General features: G+C 39.3%; 1 protein-coding gene across 1 annotated transcript; it reads left to right on the forward strand.

Moving 5' to 3' along the window:
- The first annotated feature begins 1,079 nt into the window (after nucleotides 1-1,079).
- LOC113008136 (TGF-beta receptor type-2-like) lies at nucleotides 1,080-15,542 on the forward strand. The gene is made up of 9 exons (XM_026145316.1): nucleotides 1,080-1,242; nucleotides 7,504-7,660; nucleotides 9,650-9,858; nucleotides 10,016-10,764; nucleotides 12,165-12,302; nucleotides 12,436-12,577; nucleotides 13,694-13,821; nucleotides 14,113-14,262; nucleotides 15,256-15,542. The coding sequence occupies exons 1-9, from the start codon at nucleotides 1,089-1,091 to the stop codon at nucleotides 15,388-15,390; spliced, it is 1,962 nt and encodes a 653-aa protein (XP_026001101.1). The 5' UTR covers nucleotides 1,080-1,088; the 3' UTR covers nucleotides 15,391-15,542.
- Nucleotides 15,543-15,893: the final 351 nt, after the last annotated feature.

The following is a 15,893-nucleotide window of genomic DNA, read 5'->3' on the forward strand; positions in this document are numbered from 1 at the left end:
CTCACTGAGCCCTCACATCACTGTGGTTTGAGCATAACCTGACTAATGAGCTGGAATAAACCTGTTAGTGCTCACAGTCTCACCCACCGTTTCTTCTTCAGATTGGTTTAATAGAAATGCAAAGTTCTGTGAAGAAACTTTTAAAACTCTAAACTGAGATAATAAAAAAATGAAAAAAATGGACAAGGATGAACAATGGTAAAAAGTAAATAAATAAAATGTATTATAATATACAGAACTTACCTAGAATATATTTTCTGAGACTAAGAAAAAAATCATGCAACATAATAAATGCATTACAATGAAAGTTTGATTTTGCTCTATTAAAAAAAGACTAGAAAAATAGTTTCATAAACATTCTTGGTGCTGTTTGGCCAAGAATTTGAATTAAGTAAGTAATCTCACTGCATTTAACAGGCTGTCAAAACAGGACTGATACGTTTGGATTTTTCCTGCTTTTAAATATGTAAAGTGTAAAATTATATCATGAACAATATCAAATCATTTTCTTTGATGCCCATTTATTTTCCTTCTGTAACAATAAGATAAATGCGAAATATTAAATTAAATTATAATTAATTATAATGAATGCAGTAATAACAAAACAGTAATAATAATAACATAAAAGAGCAATAAAAACAACATTTCCTGTTTTCAAAATTAAACTGTTGAAAATAATTACCCAAAAATTTACCATTGTTTAAATGCTCATGGACCTAACTGCAAATGAGTACAAATAATAAACACACGATGACACTATGTTTTTTTTTGTAATTTTTTAAAGAAATTACAAGGAAAGAAATTCTTAATGAAAAAGTGATGTAAAGTCATAAAAAGGGCATCTGCTTTAATTGTTTGTTTTTAAAATACGTTTTCAAAAAGTATTTACGATGATTTTTGTTTGCGGATTTTTTTGAAAGCAGGACTTTGCTGTAATGGAGTACTTTTACACTGAGTGAATACTGTTTCCACCGCTGTGTGTCACATGTGGAGAAATGAGACACAGAAACAGAGGCAGTAGAAGGGGGCGGGGCCAGCCCACATCTGGATGAAAAACATCTGGGCTCCCTCTCTCTTTCTCTGCGTACATGAGAGGCTCTCCGCTGACACCGGGGGCTGAAGACCGAAGCACCAACACACCGACTGACCGGGGTCCCCTGAGTTTCATCGACTTACTTTGCCGGAAGATGATGGCTCAGTGCAGGACGATTTGGACCGGGATCCTCGTCCTCCTGACTGCCTGTGAGTGCTGCCTGATTTCTGGGCTGTTTCTCTCTTTTCCTCGGAGCTGGAGGGCCGAGAGGAGGGCATGACAGAGAGGAGGGACGTTTTGTTTTGGAAAAGCTACTCAGATCCGTTATCTTGGTTGAAATGACTATACAGCACATGAAGAAATACTCATGTGTTATCAAGTGAGAGTGGAAGATTCATGTAGCAATAAAAGTTGCAACGAAGGTATCAGATTCATGTAGCTTAGTTGCAGTGTCAACAGAGAAGTACACAAATATCATTCATGTAATTTAGTTTATCAGCTTTGTGTATTGTCAGCAGTCCACAAATATTATCAGCTCCATCAGCAGATAAGATGCTAAATGTGACTGTCTTCTGATTCAAACCATGGATCCTGAGCCATTAAAGTCTCAGCAGCATTTTCCTGTTTATTCTCTTTTAATCTCTCTCTGATACTCTAAAAGTCCTGAATGAAAAATGTTACCTAAGTAAAACGTAGTCTAAAACATAGTCTTAATTTAAACATATTCATTTAAATGTACTCAGTACAAAGATATGACCCATGTGAATATTACAGATGTTATGTACTCCTGAACATTGTGTTTTACACTATTTTACTCTTGCTGGTTGGAGTGGATTTGATTTATTTCATGTGGGATTCTAAATAATGTCTGCACCATTTCATATTCAAATACGTTTCTCAACAAATCAGTTCGCTTGACTTCCTGGTTTTCTAAGTCATAATATCAATAATTCAAACTTCAAAAAAGGCGAAATAAGTTGTTAAAATATTTCAAAATAAAAGCATGAAATGGTCAGCATTTTTGTTTTGGCAGTTATCGAAAAAGATATCTTTTCTATCAACAATCAAATTCCATTTCAGCTTTAGTCTTGTATATATTATATTTCTTGTTAGACATGGTTCAATCTATAGCAAAACATGCAGTAAAACAGACAGTAACTGCCTTCAAAATGCAGAAATGGATTCTCTTCTTGAATAAATGTGCTTTCCACCATGGTCATTATGCATGCAGTTCCTGTTAAAGGGCAGCTTATTATCTCATATCTAACAAAGAGTGAGTGTATCTGAAAGTCCTCATGAATGGCTACACACACAGTCACATCTTGGCGCTGTTTAAGACATTGGAGAAGACACAGACTGGCACTAAAAGAAAGAGTGTGTTAATGCTTTTGGACACTTTTCTTGTACTTACAGAAGAAATTGAACAGAATACATATTTCAAAAAGATAAATTCCCAAACGAACAACAGTACAAAGGGAGTGCTGAAAAGAATCCACTTATGTGGGGATTTACAGACTTTTGTTTCTTTTGTGCACAAAATAATTCAAATCACATACAGACAGAATGTTAAACTGCATCTGACAACATGCTCCACAAAAAGCTGTCTAAGTCATCAGAGTAAAAAACAAAAAAGGCTGTTGTGTCAAATACAAATATCCTGTCACTTCAGTCTGATTTACTGCACATAGTGACAAATACAGCATCTCAAAGATGTCTCAGAGCACCATCCATGCATAAATATCAACTTTTCATTGTTCCAGTCTCTCATACAGCATGAGGTTGTTTTTAAAAAAAATTGTTTTATGATTTTACTCACATTTGAGGAGCTTTTGTTTGCATCCAGATTTACTGCCTGTGTGAAAAGTGCAAAATGCTGAAATGTAGTATTGAACCCGTTGGTATGTTTCTTTAAATTTTAATTCAATGATGGGAATAAAGAACATGAGCAGTACTAGTCCCCAATCATGGAAGGGATTAATAACAAAAAGGAAAAGGTAAAGATTATGACCAAACAATAGCGATAAAAAAAAAAATCCAGGCATATGAGGCAGGTTGGAGCAACTTAAAGTAGATCTTTAATTCAGTTGGAAGCAAGCATAAAACAATACTGACTTACAAGCTGATGTGCATGATTTAATTCGTTTATATGAGTCTCTGTTGTAGTCGTTCATTGTAATTTTTCTCTTAAATAATGTTTTGAAGATGAGAACACCAGAAACTCCCAACTCTGGAAACTACTCGTCTACTAATATTCTACTAAGTATTTATGTCGCCTCACTCAAATTCATCATTAAATTCAAAACAAACATTAATGGCTACTGGCTTCAACACAATCCTGTGGGACTCCTGCTTGTGTGTTTACTCACATTAATTAAGAGAAAAATTAGATGGTAAATTACGTAGCATAAATACTTTGCAAATCTGTAAACAATGATAGTTTTAAATTTCATAATAATGCAACAACGAAACAGTCTGTTATCTGGCTAGTTTCTCAGAGCCAAACTTGAAGTCTCTATGTTTATAGTCTTAGGACTAAGATAAGCCAGCAAGCTGCCGGCTGAATGCATCAGTAATTGGAACATTTAACCATGGATGCAAATGAAGGTATTTTACAAAATGTCAGACCTTTCTGTCAACATAATGTAAATAAAAATCAGTTTGTTTTGCGCGTGTTGCACATGAGTGCAACATGCATATGTGTATAAGCTTAAATCTCCTGTTTGTGTGTGTGTGTCTATCTGTGTGTGTGTCTTAAGTAAAGTTGGAGTTGTGATAGGGAGGGCCTCCTCCTCCTCCGAGTAGCATGGAGCGCTCACATTTCCCATGAGCCTTTGAGGGAGGAGTGTTGGATGCTAACTTGGCTCTCGATGCAGTTCACTTCTGGCTTCAATTTATTCCTGGAGGCACACACACACACACACACACACACACACACACACACACACACACACACACACACACACACACACACAGACATATACTCACATGTGTGTACTTCTAACTCTTGAGGGTCTTAATGCAGTCCAGGCCACCTACCCTAACCTCAACCATATTATAGCTGCAGAGGGTGGGACAAGTATTTAGAACTTTTGCTTTAGTAATTCAATCATGTAAATGTCCTGTTACCAGTGAAATCACGCATGCGAAGCTTTACATAATTAAATACCAAAAAATAAAAGCACTTACCATGCATGATTAGTTATTTGCATTATGGCTATAAATGCATTAATATATTTATGTATTGCGGCTATAACAGATGCTGCCTGTAACTGCTGGATACTGCTGGGTAACATTATGACATGATAATACACCATCATTTACATGTTGATGTATTTTTACTCCAAACTGTAATTAACCATTAAATAACATGATATTTACCTCTCAAATATTTGGGAGTGTGTTTAATATTGTGTGATATTTGTTGTGCTTATTCTACTTTGTTTTTGTAGGGTTACTGATATTTTAAATGGCCTTTTTAGGTATCCATGCTGTCACAGCTGCATGAGTATAAATGAATGATGGTGCAAGAAAGTGGTAGTAGCACTCGACCTGAAAGCAAACTATACTCTAGCCTACTTAATAACATTAGTTTGTTTTTTATTTTATATTACAATGATAGTATTATTAACATGTTATTAAAGTTAACATCATGTAATAGGTTTAGTTTTTGTATGATGTTAGACTTTGTATCTGAAAAAGTAAATTAACTGCAGACAGCCTTTGAAGACGGGTCCCTAAATTGGGACCAGTTGAAAGTTACTAACTTTCCACAAATGTCCACATACCCAGTCTCTAAAACTCGTACTGACCCTTACAAAGATAAACATTTGAGTACACGCAGAGCCTGTGATGCTGATTCAAGCTTTTTACATCCCAACTCTTTCTTCCTTTGTCTTCAGCCCAGTTTGGAAGAAACATCTGGAACTGCTTCGCCTTTGTGTGTGTGTGTGTGTGTGTGTGTGTGTGTGTGTGTGTGTGTGTGTGTGTGTGTGTGTGTGTGTGCGCGCGTGTATTTGTATGTGTGTTTGTATGTGCATTTGTGTGTTACAGAGTTAATGAACTGCTGTGTGTTTATGTGTACTACTCTGTATGTGTGTGTAGAGCATTTCTAATTATAATGCATTGTGGTTGGGTTTGTGTGTGTAATTGAGTACATGTTTACATAGATATCCATGCAACACTGGGATTTCTATTTGTGTATGCCTGTGTCGTTGAGAGGACCCATTTTAGCTTTCCATTTTATGCCACTTTATGTTGTTACTACACACTTGAATTATAAATATCATACCCTGTACTCCACTCTACTTTTTACTTAATAATTTTTTACTGCTTCTGTTACTTTAGTTACTTTGTAGATGGTATAAAGACAGAACCTCAATATATATGAATTAAACTGCGCTGCAGAATGGCTACTTTGCATTTACATGACTTTTACCTTCAGCAGAACGTTTTTACACAGCAGCATCATTAAAACTTTGACTCTTCTGGGAATGCATGATATCATAAGTACAGCATGTTTGTTGCTTGGGCCATTATATCTGTGTCATCTGGGTGGGATGGCAATCTGGCAGAGCAACACACGCATATGCAAGCTCAAGCATAGTGTAAAGATATTCACTTACTCTACAGACAAATACACAACAACCACATAGTACAAATACCAAAGCCTAAAACCGCACACAAAGAAATAAAGTCTGCTTATTTCTTTGAGAGACTGCTTGCTAACAGTTTTCAGCTCCAAAGGGACACACCCATATCCTGCTCTAAGTCACATTCACTTTATGTAATTCTGTACGTGGCAGAGCTGATGCAGTAGGATGTTTTGAACTTTACTATGTTGGAACCTCCAGCTAAAACCGAGAACACAGCTGTCTGTTGCCCTCAACACTTTCAGCTGTCATTATATTATCACATATCACAAGCCTCAAAGCTAATCTCCTCTGTGACCTAAGCAATGTCATGCTATATGTACGCAATGTTATTAATGAAGTAGGATTTTTGGGTTACCAGTCAGGCAGGGGTTGACACAGAAGTCACATATGTCTTTTATGTTTCATGTAAAACCTTTTTTACTCTGTGCCACACTGATCCATTTCCATAAAAGTCATAACACTGTGTAAAAAGGAATTAAAAGCACAGTGCAATGATCTCTTAGTCATTTGATGCAGATTGTTAACTGAACATGTTAAATGCAGAAATGTTGATTTGATTTGATTTGAAAACAGATGGTACATCCCAGAAATAATTGGAATTGTTACCAACAGGTGAGTAACACTAGCATCAAAGAGTGTTTCAGAAGTAAGGGTGGGAGGAGGTTAAGCAATGTGTGAGGAACTGTGCAGCCAAATAGTTGTATGTATGATATATAAAATCTAGAAGAATTAAAGGAAAGCTCGTTAAAGGATAATCCAATGAAATCCCCTTGTGAGAAGGGTATGAGGCTGGAAACCAGTACTGAAAGGCTTCAGCACGGCATTAAAATCAGACACACGCTCAGGAACACTTGTGAAAACAAAACGTGTGCGCACAAATGTAAGTTAAAGCTCTGCCATGCATTGCATATAAATGACATTTGTGGCCCATGGACTGATTTGAATGTCACATCCATCGGGCCAGAGATGAGTGACACCATTCACCTTGTGATCCATGGAGCACCAGCATATAAACAGTTTGAAAATGGTCTGCCTGTTTTAATTTTTATCCTAAGATATACTTTAGTGAATAAGTAGCATTTTTGTGCCTTTTTCAAATTGTGAAACCCGGATGAGATCACTAACTCCACTGCCTAAAACGTTTTATACCAGCGGTCCTCAATCCCCGGTAACGGTCCGTGAGTCGTTTGGTACCGGGCCGCGAGAGTTGAGGGTCAGGTGTGAAATTTGTGGTTTTCAGATTTTTCCTCATTAACTCGGTCTCCCTGGGTCTTTTCCCGTGTTGTAGTTGTGTCTTATTTTGAAATAAATGTTTACGCGTTGCCATAGCGACCAGAGAGCATTAAGGGACAGAGAGGACGACGTCACTCTCAGTGTTGTTGGCGCATTTCAGGAGGACGCTGCTAATAAAGTAACACAATTACACAGTGAATTTGCGTTTATTATTATATTTACAAAATACCACAGTTTTTGTCTTGGTCGTATCATTTTATTTTGTTGTATTCATCCGTGACACCTTAAAGGCCGGTCCGTGAAAATATTGTTTGACGTTAAACCGGTCCGTGGCGCAAGAAAGATTGGGGCCGGTGTTTTATACAACAGAATGGGAGTGGAAACAGGAAATAAACAGGGATCTTGTTAAAGCGTTGTGTTTGTCGACACCAACTTCATACTATATGTGTTTATACTAAACCATAAACCTCTGGTCCTGCAGCATAATTCCCACGGCTGCTACAGATGAGCTTTGGGATTGGCTGAAATGACTCATGTTATTATTTTTCCTGCTGATTTCTGATTCATCCTTTTCTTACCCTGAAGGTCTTCCAGTTGATGTCCAGTCTTTAAGCCACCTGAGCTTCAATTTATGCAGGTGGTGTGAGGTATCCACGCCGGTGTGCGAAGGCAACATATGCTCCAGCAACTGCAACTTGAGCTCTTTCTGCAACACCACTGAAGAGATCTGCATGGCCATATGGTGAGACCCTTTTTGAGTAACTTATATTCCTATAATTTGTTTTGTCTGTCTTCTGTGGGGAAACTTACAGAGCCTATGACCTAACCTGTATATAGGTAACTACATGAGAAAATAGACACATGGTAGTTTTTACCTTTCTCAGTTTGATGTTTTCTAGCTGACTGTTTTGTTATTTGTTTAATACAGCACATCCTGAAGCCTCTAACATCCATAGAAATGCTATAAAATGACCATGCCCACATTGTTATTCTTCAGCACTGTCCCATGAGTCTGCAGATAAGAGAACAGTACAGCCGAGCTGGTTCAATATGGTGTCGATCAGTATTATGAAACATCCTGAAGTGATTTCTCTCAGCGTGCTACTGTTGGACTTAAATGAAAACACACACAGTCTCATACGCACGAACGCAAACAAAACATGTGACCACAGTTTGGCCTTTTTCATAGTTGTTGGTTAATTTTTCTATTAGAGAGAATCTCTGTAGCTTCAAAACTTCACGCCAGCTTTCTGCTGCTGCTTTCTTCATGACTGGAAAGTTTTTGCTGATTGGTAGTTTTGTTTGGATAGCAGTCCTACACTGTGATCCCCTCACTACACCCCCCCCCCCCCCTCTCATTTCCTGTGCACGTGAGCCAGCCTGACCCTCCCAGCTCTCTGAAGGAAACCAGCAATAGAGAACTGACAGAAGAAAAGAGGAGAAGAAAATTGGTTTATTCAGGGCAAATATACACAGTCTGTAGACTCTCTGTCAGGAACACGGTGTTTGTGTGAACTCCACTTCACTGGTGTCATCTTTGCATCAGTGGTGCAAAGATTCAAAACTCTGTTTACTCACGTACTGTAGCTCAGTGAAGGTTTGAGGTACTTTTATTTTCTGCTTTACTCTTTGATGTGTTTATTGGATGAAGATGAAAAAATACTACCAAAAATGGTCAAAAGCAACAACAAACAAACAACCCTACAGATTGTTGAACAGCTGGCTTGTGAGCAGACTTTGGGATGAGCTTAGAGATTGCTTTTATTAACATTATTAATAATGCAGTAGCCAGTAGCCAGTATTCTATTATTCTCTTGTATTGTAAAAAAGACCCCGGACTCAGGCCTCTTCAAGCGTTAGTTTATAGAAAACTACAAGACATGAGAACATCACCATGTAGCTGTGGTCTTGTACAAGCCCAAATCGGGTGTAATAAACAAATCAGTGATTCTCTGAAATGATTGTTTTTCAAAAGAAAAAAAATGTTATAGTATAATAGCTTTAATAAAATTAGCTTAGATGCAAATTAACATTCCAGGAGTTAGTCTGTATGTTCTCCCTGTGCTCATGTAGTTTCCTAGCTTCCTTTCACAGTCCAAAGACATGTATATTAGGTTAACTGGTGATTGTAAGTTGTACATCGATGTTAGTTTGAATATTGTCTGTCTCTCTGAATTAGCCCAGCAGCAAACTCTCAACTCATCCTGGGTGTACTATACCTTTTGCCAGCTGGAAAACGCCCCAGCCCTGGCTGAACTGGATAAGTGGAGGAAGATGGGGTGCATTTTCTTTTTGGACAGTTACACATTAACATATTTAACAGCAGGGGTAATAGAAGGGCTGAACTTCCATCCACTTTCTTCTGCTTGTCCAGTCCATAGTGAGAGGGACTGGGTACATCCTCAACAGGTTGCTGGTCTGCAAGTCTCCTTGCTAGTCTCGTGACTGTCCTCAGTCAGTGCTGTCTTGATGACTGTATAAATGGCTTCAAAGATAAATGTATGAATGTAATAAATGGCAGAGCACAGAGCAGTGTTGACCTTCAGCTTTGTGATGCAATCCGTGGCTGTTCACAAGCCAAGTGGGCATGAAGTCTAAATCTGCTGAGCGTCAGGCTGGAAAGATGATGTCTCATCTCTCTCACATCAGCAGGATGTAAACTCCTCTTTAAGTAAAGCCAGTCACATGCATTACTTTCTAATGTTTCTAATTTTTTTGTCTGCTCTTCCAGGAGGAAGGCAAACAACACAATGACAGTGTACACAATGTGTCACCACCCAAATCTGCCACTGGATGGTATCAGTCCTGACCTGCTGCAGACCTTCACTTCCAGGGAGTGTCGTATGGTCCCACAGGCTGCAAATGACTCCATGATGGTCTGTGGATGTCAGGGTGAACATGAATGTAACGACAAACTTGTCTTCGACAAGGGAGCAAATGGTGAAGAGAAGGAGGAACGAGGGAGTGTGGGAAAGAATAAATGCATGAAAAGATAAATATGTGAATATAATGAAATCCAGCTAGGTGGATGAATAGATAAAACAATGAACAGGTAGCTAAATCAGTGGTTAACTGATAAAATCCTCTGTTCCTGCAGGATTCTTACCGCTCCAAAGTAAGGATGTGATCCCTGTGGTAGTGGTTAGTTTGGTGCCCCCTATTCTGGTGGCCATAGTTGCCATTGCTGCCTTCTATTTCTACCGCATACGTCGTCCTGACAAACCAGCTCCATCAGTATGCCCTGACTGGCCCACTAAACGCACCCCTGAGCTTTACCAGGCCTTGGATCTACCATGTGGGGGCCTGGGTGCTCAGGGAGAAGGTGGAGGAGGAGGTGTGACTGATGCTGAACAGGATGAGTCGAACACCAAGGTTCAACCTCTTAACAGTGACACTATCAGCGGTATGACCAGTTGGCAGGGCCAGCCAGCTGAACTGCTACCTATCAAACTGGATGTGCTGGTGGGGAAGGGGCGCTTTGCCGAAGTGTGGAGGGGATGGCTGCTCCAGGGCGAAAAAGGTGGAGTTAATAGCTATGAAACTGTGGCGGTGAAGGTGTTTCCGGATGTGGAGTACGCCTCATGGAGAAATGAATGCTCCATCTTTGCTGACCCCAAGCTACAGCACGATAATGTGATTCAGTTCCTAGCAGCTGAGGAAAGGGGCCTGTCGGGCCACACCCCACACACCTACTGGCTGGTTTTAGCCTATCACAGCCTAGGAAATCTGCAGGACTTCCTCACAGCTAACATATTGAGCTGGGAAGAACTTGTTGCCATGGCAGGCAGCATTGCTAAAGGATTAGCTCACCTTCATAGTGACACAACACTCAGTGGGCTACCAAAGGTAAATTTAACCTATTATCTTCTAAGATTTATTATTATTGATGGTCCCAACGAAGAGCTGAAGGGAATCCACCATGAAGTTTAGATTCAGTTCAATTCCATTTGTATAGCACCAAATAATAACAACAGTAGTCTCAAGATGCTTCAAAGGGAAAGGGAATGAGCCAGAATTTTAAACGACTTACTAACAATTAAACTACAATAGTGGTATCAAACACCGAAGCTGAAGACCCTATCTCCCATAGGAACCACAAGTAAGCCCACAGTCTGGGATAATATGTTGCTATAAGGTCTTTAAGATATTATTGAGCATGATTGTTCTAGAAAGAAATATAACTCCTGAAAATAATCAAATTAATTATTAGTCATCAAGTATTAACTTTGATTTTAGTACATTGCATGGATGAATTTTGAGTTGCATGGCTTTGATTAAATAAGTTGCAGTTATTCAAGGATTTGAACGCCAGCAATGAAATGTTTGTATGCTTTGTATGTTTATGAATTACCCCCTTTTTACATTACAAAGGTTTCAATGCCATTTACTAACTTCTAAAGCAGATTTAATGGAACAAATGCTGGCTGAGAGATTGCATTTACAAAGAAGCTGGTTAAAACTAGACTTGCTTAAGTGAAGCTTTGGCTCTATACGCACACCTACAGTCATTCATGAAATGCCAGATCAGATTTCTAACTTACGGTAGTCCTGACCACCGCACAGTACACTTAACCCACACTGGATACATATATGACTCAGGGTGATTATAGTGGTTATTATGCCAAAGGGAAGTGTGGCTAAAATCATTTGTTTACAACTCAGATAAACAACGGTAAAAAGTATACTTCGTCTTGGTTAACCAAACACAAGGCCTATGCTCTTTAGCTTCTTCTTCTCTTTTTTTCAATCTTTGCTCTACAGCTTCTTCCTAATATCCAAACTTAAGGACACAAGTGTATATTCTTGCATTGCCAGGTAGTAGACTGCTGTATCTATGTCAGTAAATTAACAACACATAATTCACTGAACTCATAGAGGATGATAAGGTGCCCTTGTCAGACCAAGGCCTAAGCATATAATGCAATTTAATTACTGTTTCCTCCAGGTTCACATAGATTTGGACAAAGCCATTTAAATTGACAAATGCTAGCCAAGAAAACTCTACCAGCATATTTTAAATCAATGCTGCCTATTGTGAATGAAATCATGCATTGTTTGAAACCTCAAAGCCTCATGATTCATTGTATGGATGTGGACCATGATACAGATACCACAGCAGCAATATTTTCACAAAACAGATTTATCTCTATCTGATATGAATATATATGAATCTCTAGGATTGATTTTGGGCACAGTTTTTGGCTCCTTGCTGAAGTTGTTGTTTTGAGCATTGCTTGTTTTTGTAGGTACCAGTGGCCCATCGGGACCTCAAGAGCAGTAACATCCTGGTAAAGAGCAGGAAAGAGTGCGCACTGTGTGACTTTGGTCTGGCTTTAAGACTGGACCTGTCCCTTACAGTTGATGACTATGCCAACAGTGGACAGGTAATCTGTGCATATCTGTGCAGTTTGTGTTTGAATATTTTTATTAAATACACCCATGACCCAAACTATTATGCCTACCTGTCTGATGTGCTGTTTGCATGGCACCAAAAAAAGAGTTTATCATTCTGTCTAGGTGGGGACAGCTCGCTACATGGCTCCCGAGGTCCTTGAGTCCAGGGTGAACCTGGAGGATCTCGAGGCCTTTAAACAGATGGATGTTTATTCCATGGCTCTAGTGTTGTGGGAGATGGCCTCTCGATGCAATGCAATTGGAGGTATGTGTTCTTTTCTGTGTTTCTGTAGATCAAGAGAACAAATCCTTCATAGAGAGGACCTGCCACCCCATGTTTTTCACAGTTTAGGTTAAGGCCCAAGACCATACAAAGATGTGATGCCAGTCATTGTGCAGTCCTATGTTAAAAAAAGAAGGAGGTGATCAATCAGAGTCCAAAAGGAGGCTATGACCACAGAAGTAAACTAAATGTGTTCTGCTGTGCTTACCACAAGGAGGGAAAAAAGTAAAAGAAAACAAAACAGATTCAGTATGCAACCTTTGACTTACTGATATCCAACCCATGGAGACTTCCTTTATGAATGAAGAGGTGGAGTTAGTTTAGTTTTTTGGAGCCCGTTTGTATGTTTGCTTTGACTGGAAGTGAACCAAAACCAAAGTCTCTGACTTTCTCCAGTTGCTTCACGGCATAGCACCCCCTGGCTGTAATGCTCAGCCTGCTTCCTGCACTTTCTTTGTTTAAAACTGATCTTGCGTGGCCCAAAGTGCTTTCCTTGCCTACAGCTTGTGTGGTTGATATAGTTAGCATATGTAATTTGATACACAAATATAATGACATGTAATCTTTCTAAATCTGTAGGGTAAAAGTGCTTAATTCTGCTTTGCTTTCCACTGTTTTTTTCAAACGGGGAAAGACTAGATCTCTGTCTTATCAAAAAAAAAGGGAAAAAAGAAAAAAAGAGGTGACGTGGGACAGATGTTCTTAGTTTTTTGCATGTGTCCAAAACCTCTTTGCACTCTTCACTGTTCTTTAGAGCTTAGCACAAAAACGGCGTGTTGACGTGTGCATAAAAGTGAAATGATGGCTACTGTCCCCGGAACTTGATTTAAGCATGACCTCCGGTTGAAGACTGAAATTTCGATCTTGGAAGTTTGCTCCAAAGTGTGGGGGGAGTGGTGCAGCTGAACTAAAGGTAGTCCCTGTGACAACAGCTGCAAGTTCAGTTACAGGTCAGACAACTCCCATTGCAGAAAAAAAAGTTTATGATAAATGTGTGTGTGTGTGTGTGTGTGTGTGTGTGTGTGTGTGTGTGTGTGCGTGCGTGTGTGTGTGTGTGTGTGTGTGTACGTGCATGCGTGTGTGTGTGTATTGCTGCAGAGGTAAAGAGCTATGAGCCAGCATTTGGCTCCAAGGTTTGTGAGCAGCCCTGTGTGGATAGCATGAGAGATCTGGTGTTGAGAGACCGAGGACGTCCGGACATCCCACTAGCATGGACGCAGCACCAGGTCAGTAAAAAAGTAAAAGTGCAGTAAAAATCATGTAGAGACACAGACAAACTGAAAGTTTAGGCTTATGGCCACTGTCAACTGCCCACTCACAATTCAGCCAATCATATACCAGGGAATTCATTTTTTACATGGTTTATTTCAGGGTGTAAAAACTCACAAATCAATTACAAAGATATTCAAAATGTGCCTAATCGTGACCAAATCAGATTGTAAGAGTTGCTTGTTACAAGCTTATAGTCATCACTGTCTTCAAATGAAGCCTTTGGATCTAACGCTGATCTTCTTTAGGGGATGAACATCTTCTGTTCCACCATCACTGAGTGCTGGGATCACGACCCCGAGGCTAGGCTCACGGCTCACTGCGTGGTCGAGCGCTTCAGCGCCCTGGAGCAGGCGGAAGATGACGACAGGGTGGGAGACGAAGAAGACGAGGAAGAAGTAAGTCAGGAGTAAGAAGACGAGGTGAAACTCTGGCAAGAGAATGAAGCAGAGAGAAAAATAGACTTGGAGACGCCTCATGCTCCGTCTCCTCGAGGAGAGGAGATCTCTTTTCTTCCAGATTGAAAGGGAGGACATGCCTGAGGTTCACTGCTTCACACTGGTTTTCCCCCTAACGAGTCTTCATGGTTCGCTGTGTTTGCATTGTCGGAGAAACACGTGTTTTTTTCTGCTAATCTTCAATGAGACACTGATAGAGAATGAATTGTTAAGTCACTAAAACTGACAAGAATCTAAACCACAGTTACAGTTAAAGCAGTTTTTGACTGATAGTTAGGATTATCTAATTTGCCACAATAAGGATATTCAAAAAGTCAATATTAGCAAGAGTGGACCACTTCATAGACATTGCCCCAGTTTGCTCAGATGGAAGTTTAGCTCAGTCTCAACAGATGGGAATGGACCACTGGTGCAGACTGGAACATCTCAACATGGAGAGGGATTTTACACAAACTTTTAAACTCACAGTCGTATAGTCTGGAGAATCTTTAGGTAGTGTTATCTTTCTCAAATAAAATGTGAAGAAAATAAGTTTTCCCACAAGAATATATAAATAAATAGAACAAAATGGTCCAACATATAGTATGACAAACCTTTATATGAACCAAAGAATAATTCATTGTTGTGCAATTTGGTTGAACTTGTGTAAAGCAAAAAATCTATACCAGCAACCCCATGACTGCACTGTTGCCATTTTATATTGACTTCTAGAGAGACAATCATAAAGAAAAGAATGGCCCCAAATTTCATGTTTTTTAGACTGTACATTTTCTGAGATATTTCAAGCACACCCACTCTTGGTGCCATTTTTACCCCTTTGCTTTGTCGTGTAGTGATCTGGCAGTGCGAACACAGCCGTTGTCACCCAACAGAGGGATTTTGTTTATTACGAATTTGTGTGTTTTCTCTTTGTTGCTTCCTGGATGTTTCCAGCAAAAGACCAGAGGAGACAGAAATGAACCAAAGACTGACTGTGCCTTAAACGACAGACCTACTTCTTCGCAAACGTTTGCTGAGGATGTGACACCCGAATCAGTCATAGATCTGCTGGCAGTTGCTGATCGCTGAACAGTTTGAAAAAGATTTGATTTGTTGGAGCTGGTCTCCATTTTGTCACGGTATTATTCTTTTATACTGGCTGTGACATGTGACTTATCATTGCTATACTATAACCTACTACTGTAGGTCATGTGACTATAACCTACATTTATGAATAAACAGGAGAGAAAAATCTTTTTCCTGGTTTTATGTTTGTTTGATAAAAAAAATCTTAAAAAATAAATTTGACTTTTTTCATCTACACAGTTTCATCCCTTGGTGTATTTTCTTCTTTTCAATTACTTCTCTGAAAGACATTACTATAAATGCTGATAATATAAACTTATCTGCCACTCAATTCTATACATCTTGCTATCACTGGTTTGAACCCCTTTTTTGCTGTTTGAGTGGCCTCATATGGATTTAAAATAAGATTCTCCGAGGTGCTGGAAACATTTCTCTGAGATTTTGGTCCATGTTGACATGACAGCTTAAAAATAACCTACACACCATTACACCACCAGCAGTAGCCT

Source organism: Astatotilapia calliptera, chromosome 16 (assembly GCF_900246225.1).
Source record: "Astatotilapia calliptera chromosome 16, fAstCal1.2, whole genome shotgun sequence".
Taxonomy (NCBI): domain Eukaryota; kingdom Metazoa; phylum Chordata; class Actinopteri; order Cichliformes; family Cichlidae; genus Astatotilapia; species Astatotilapia calliptera.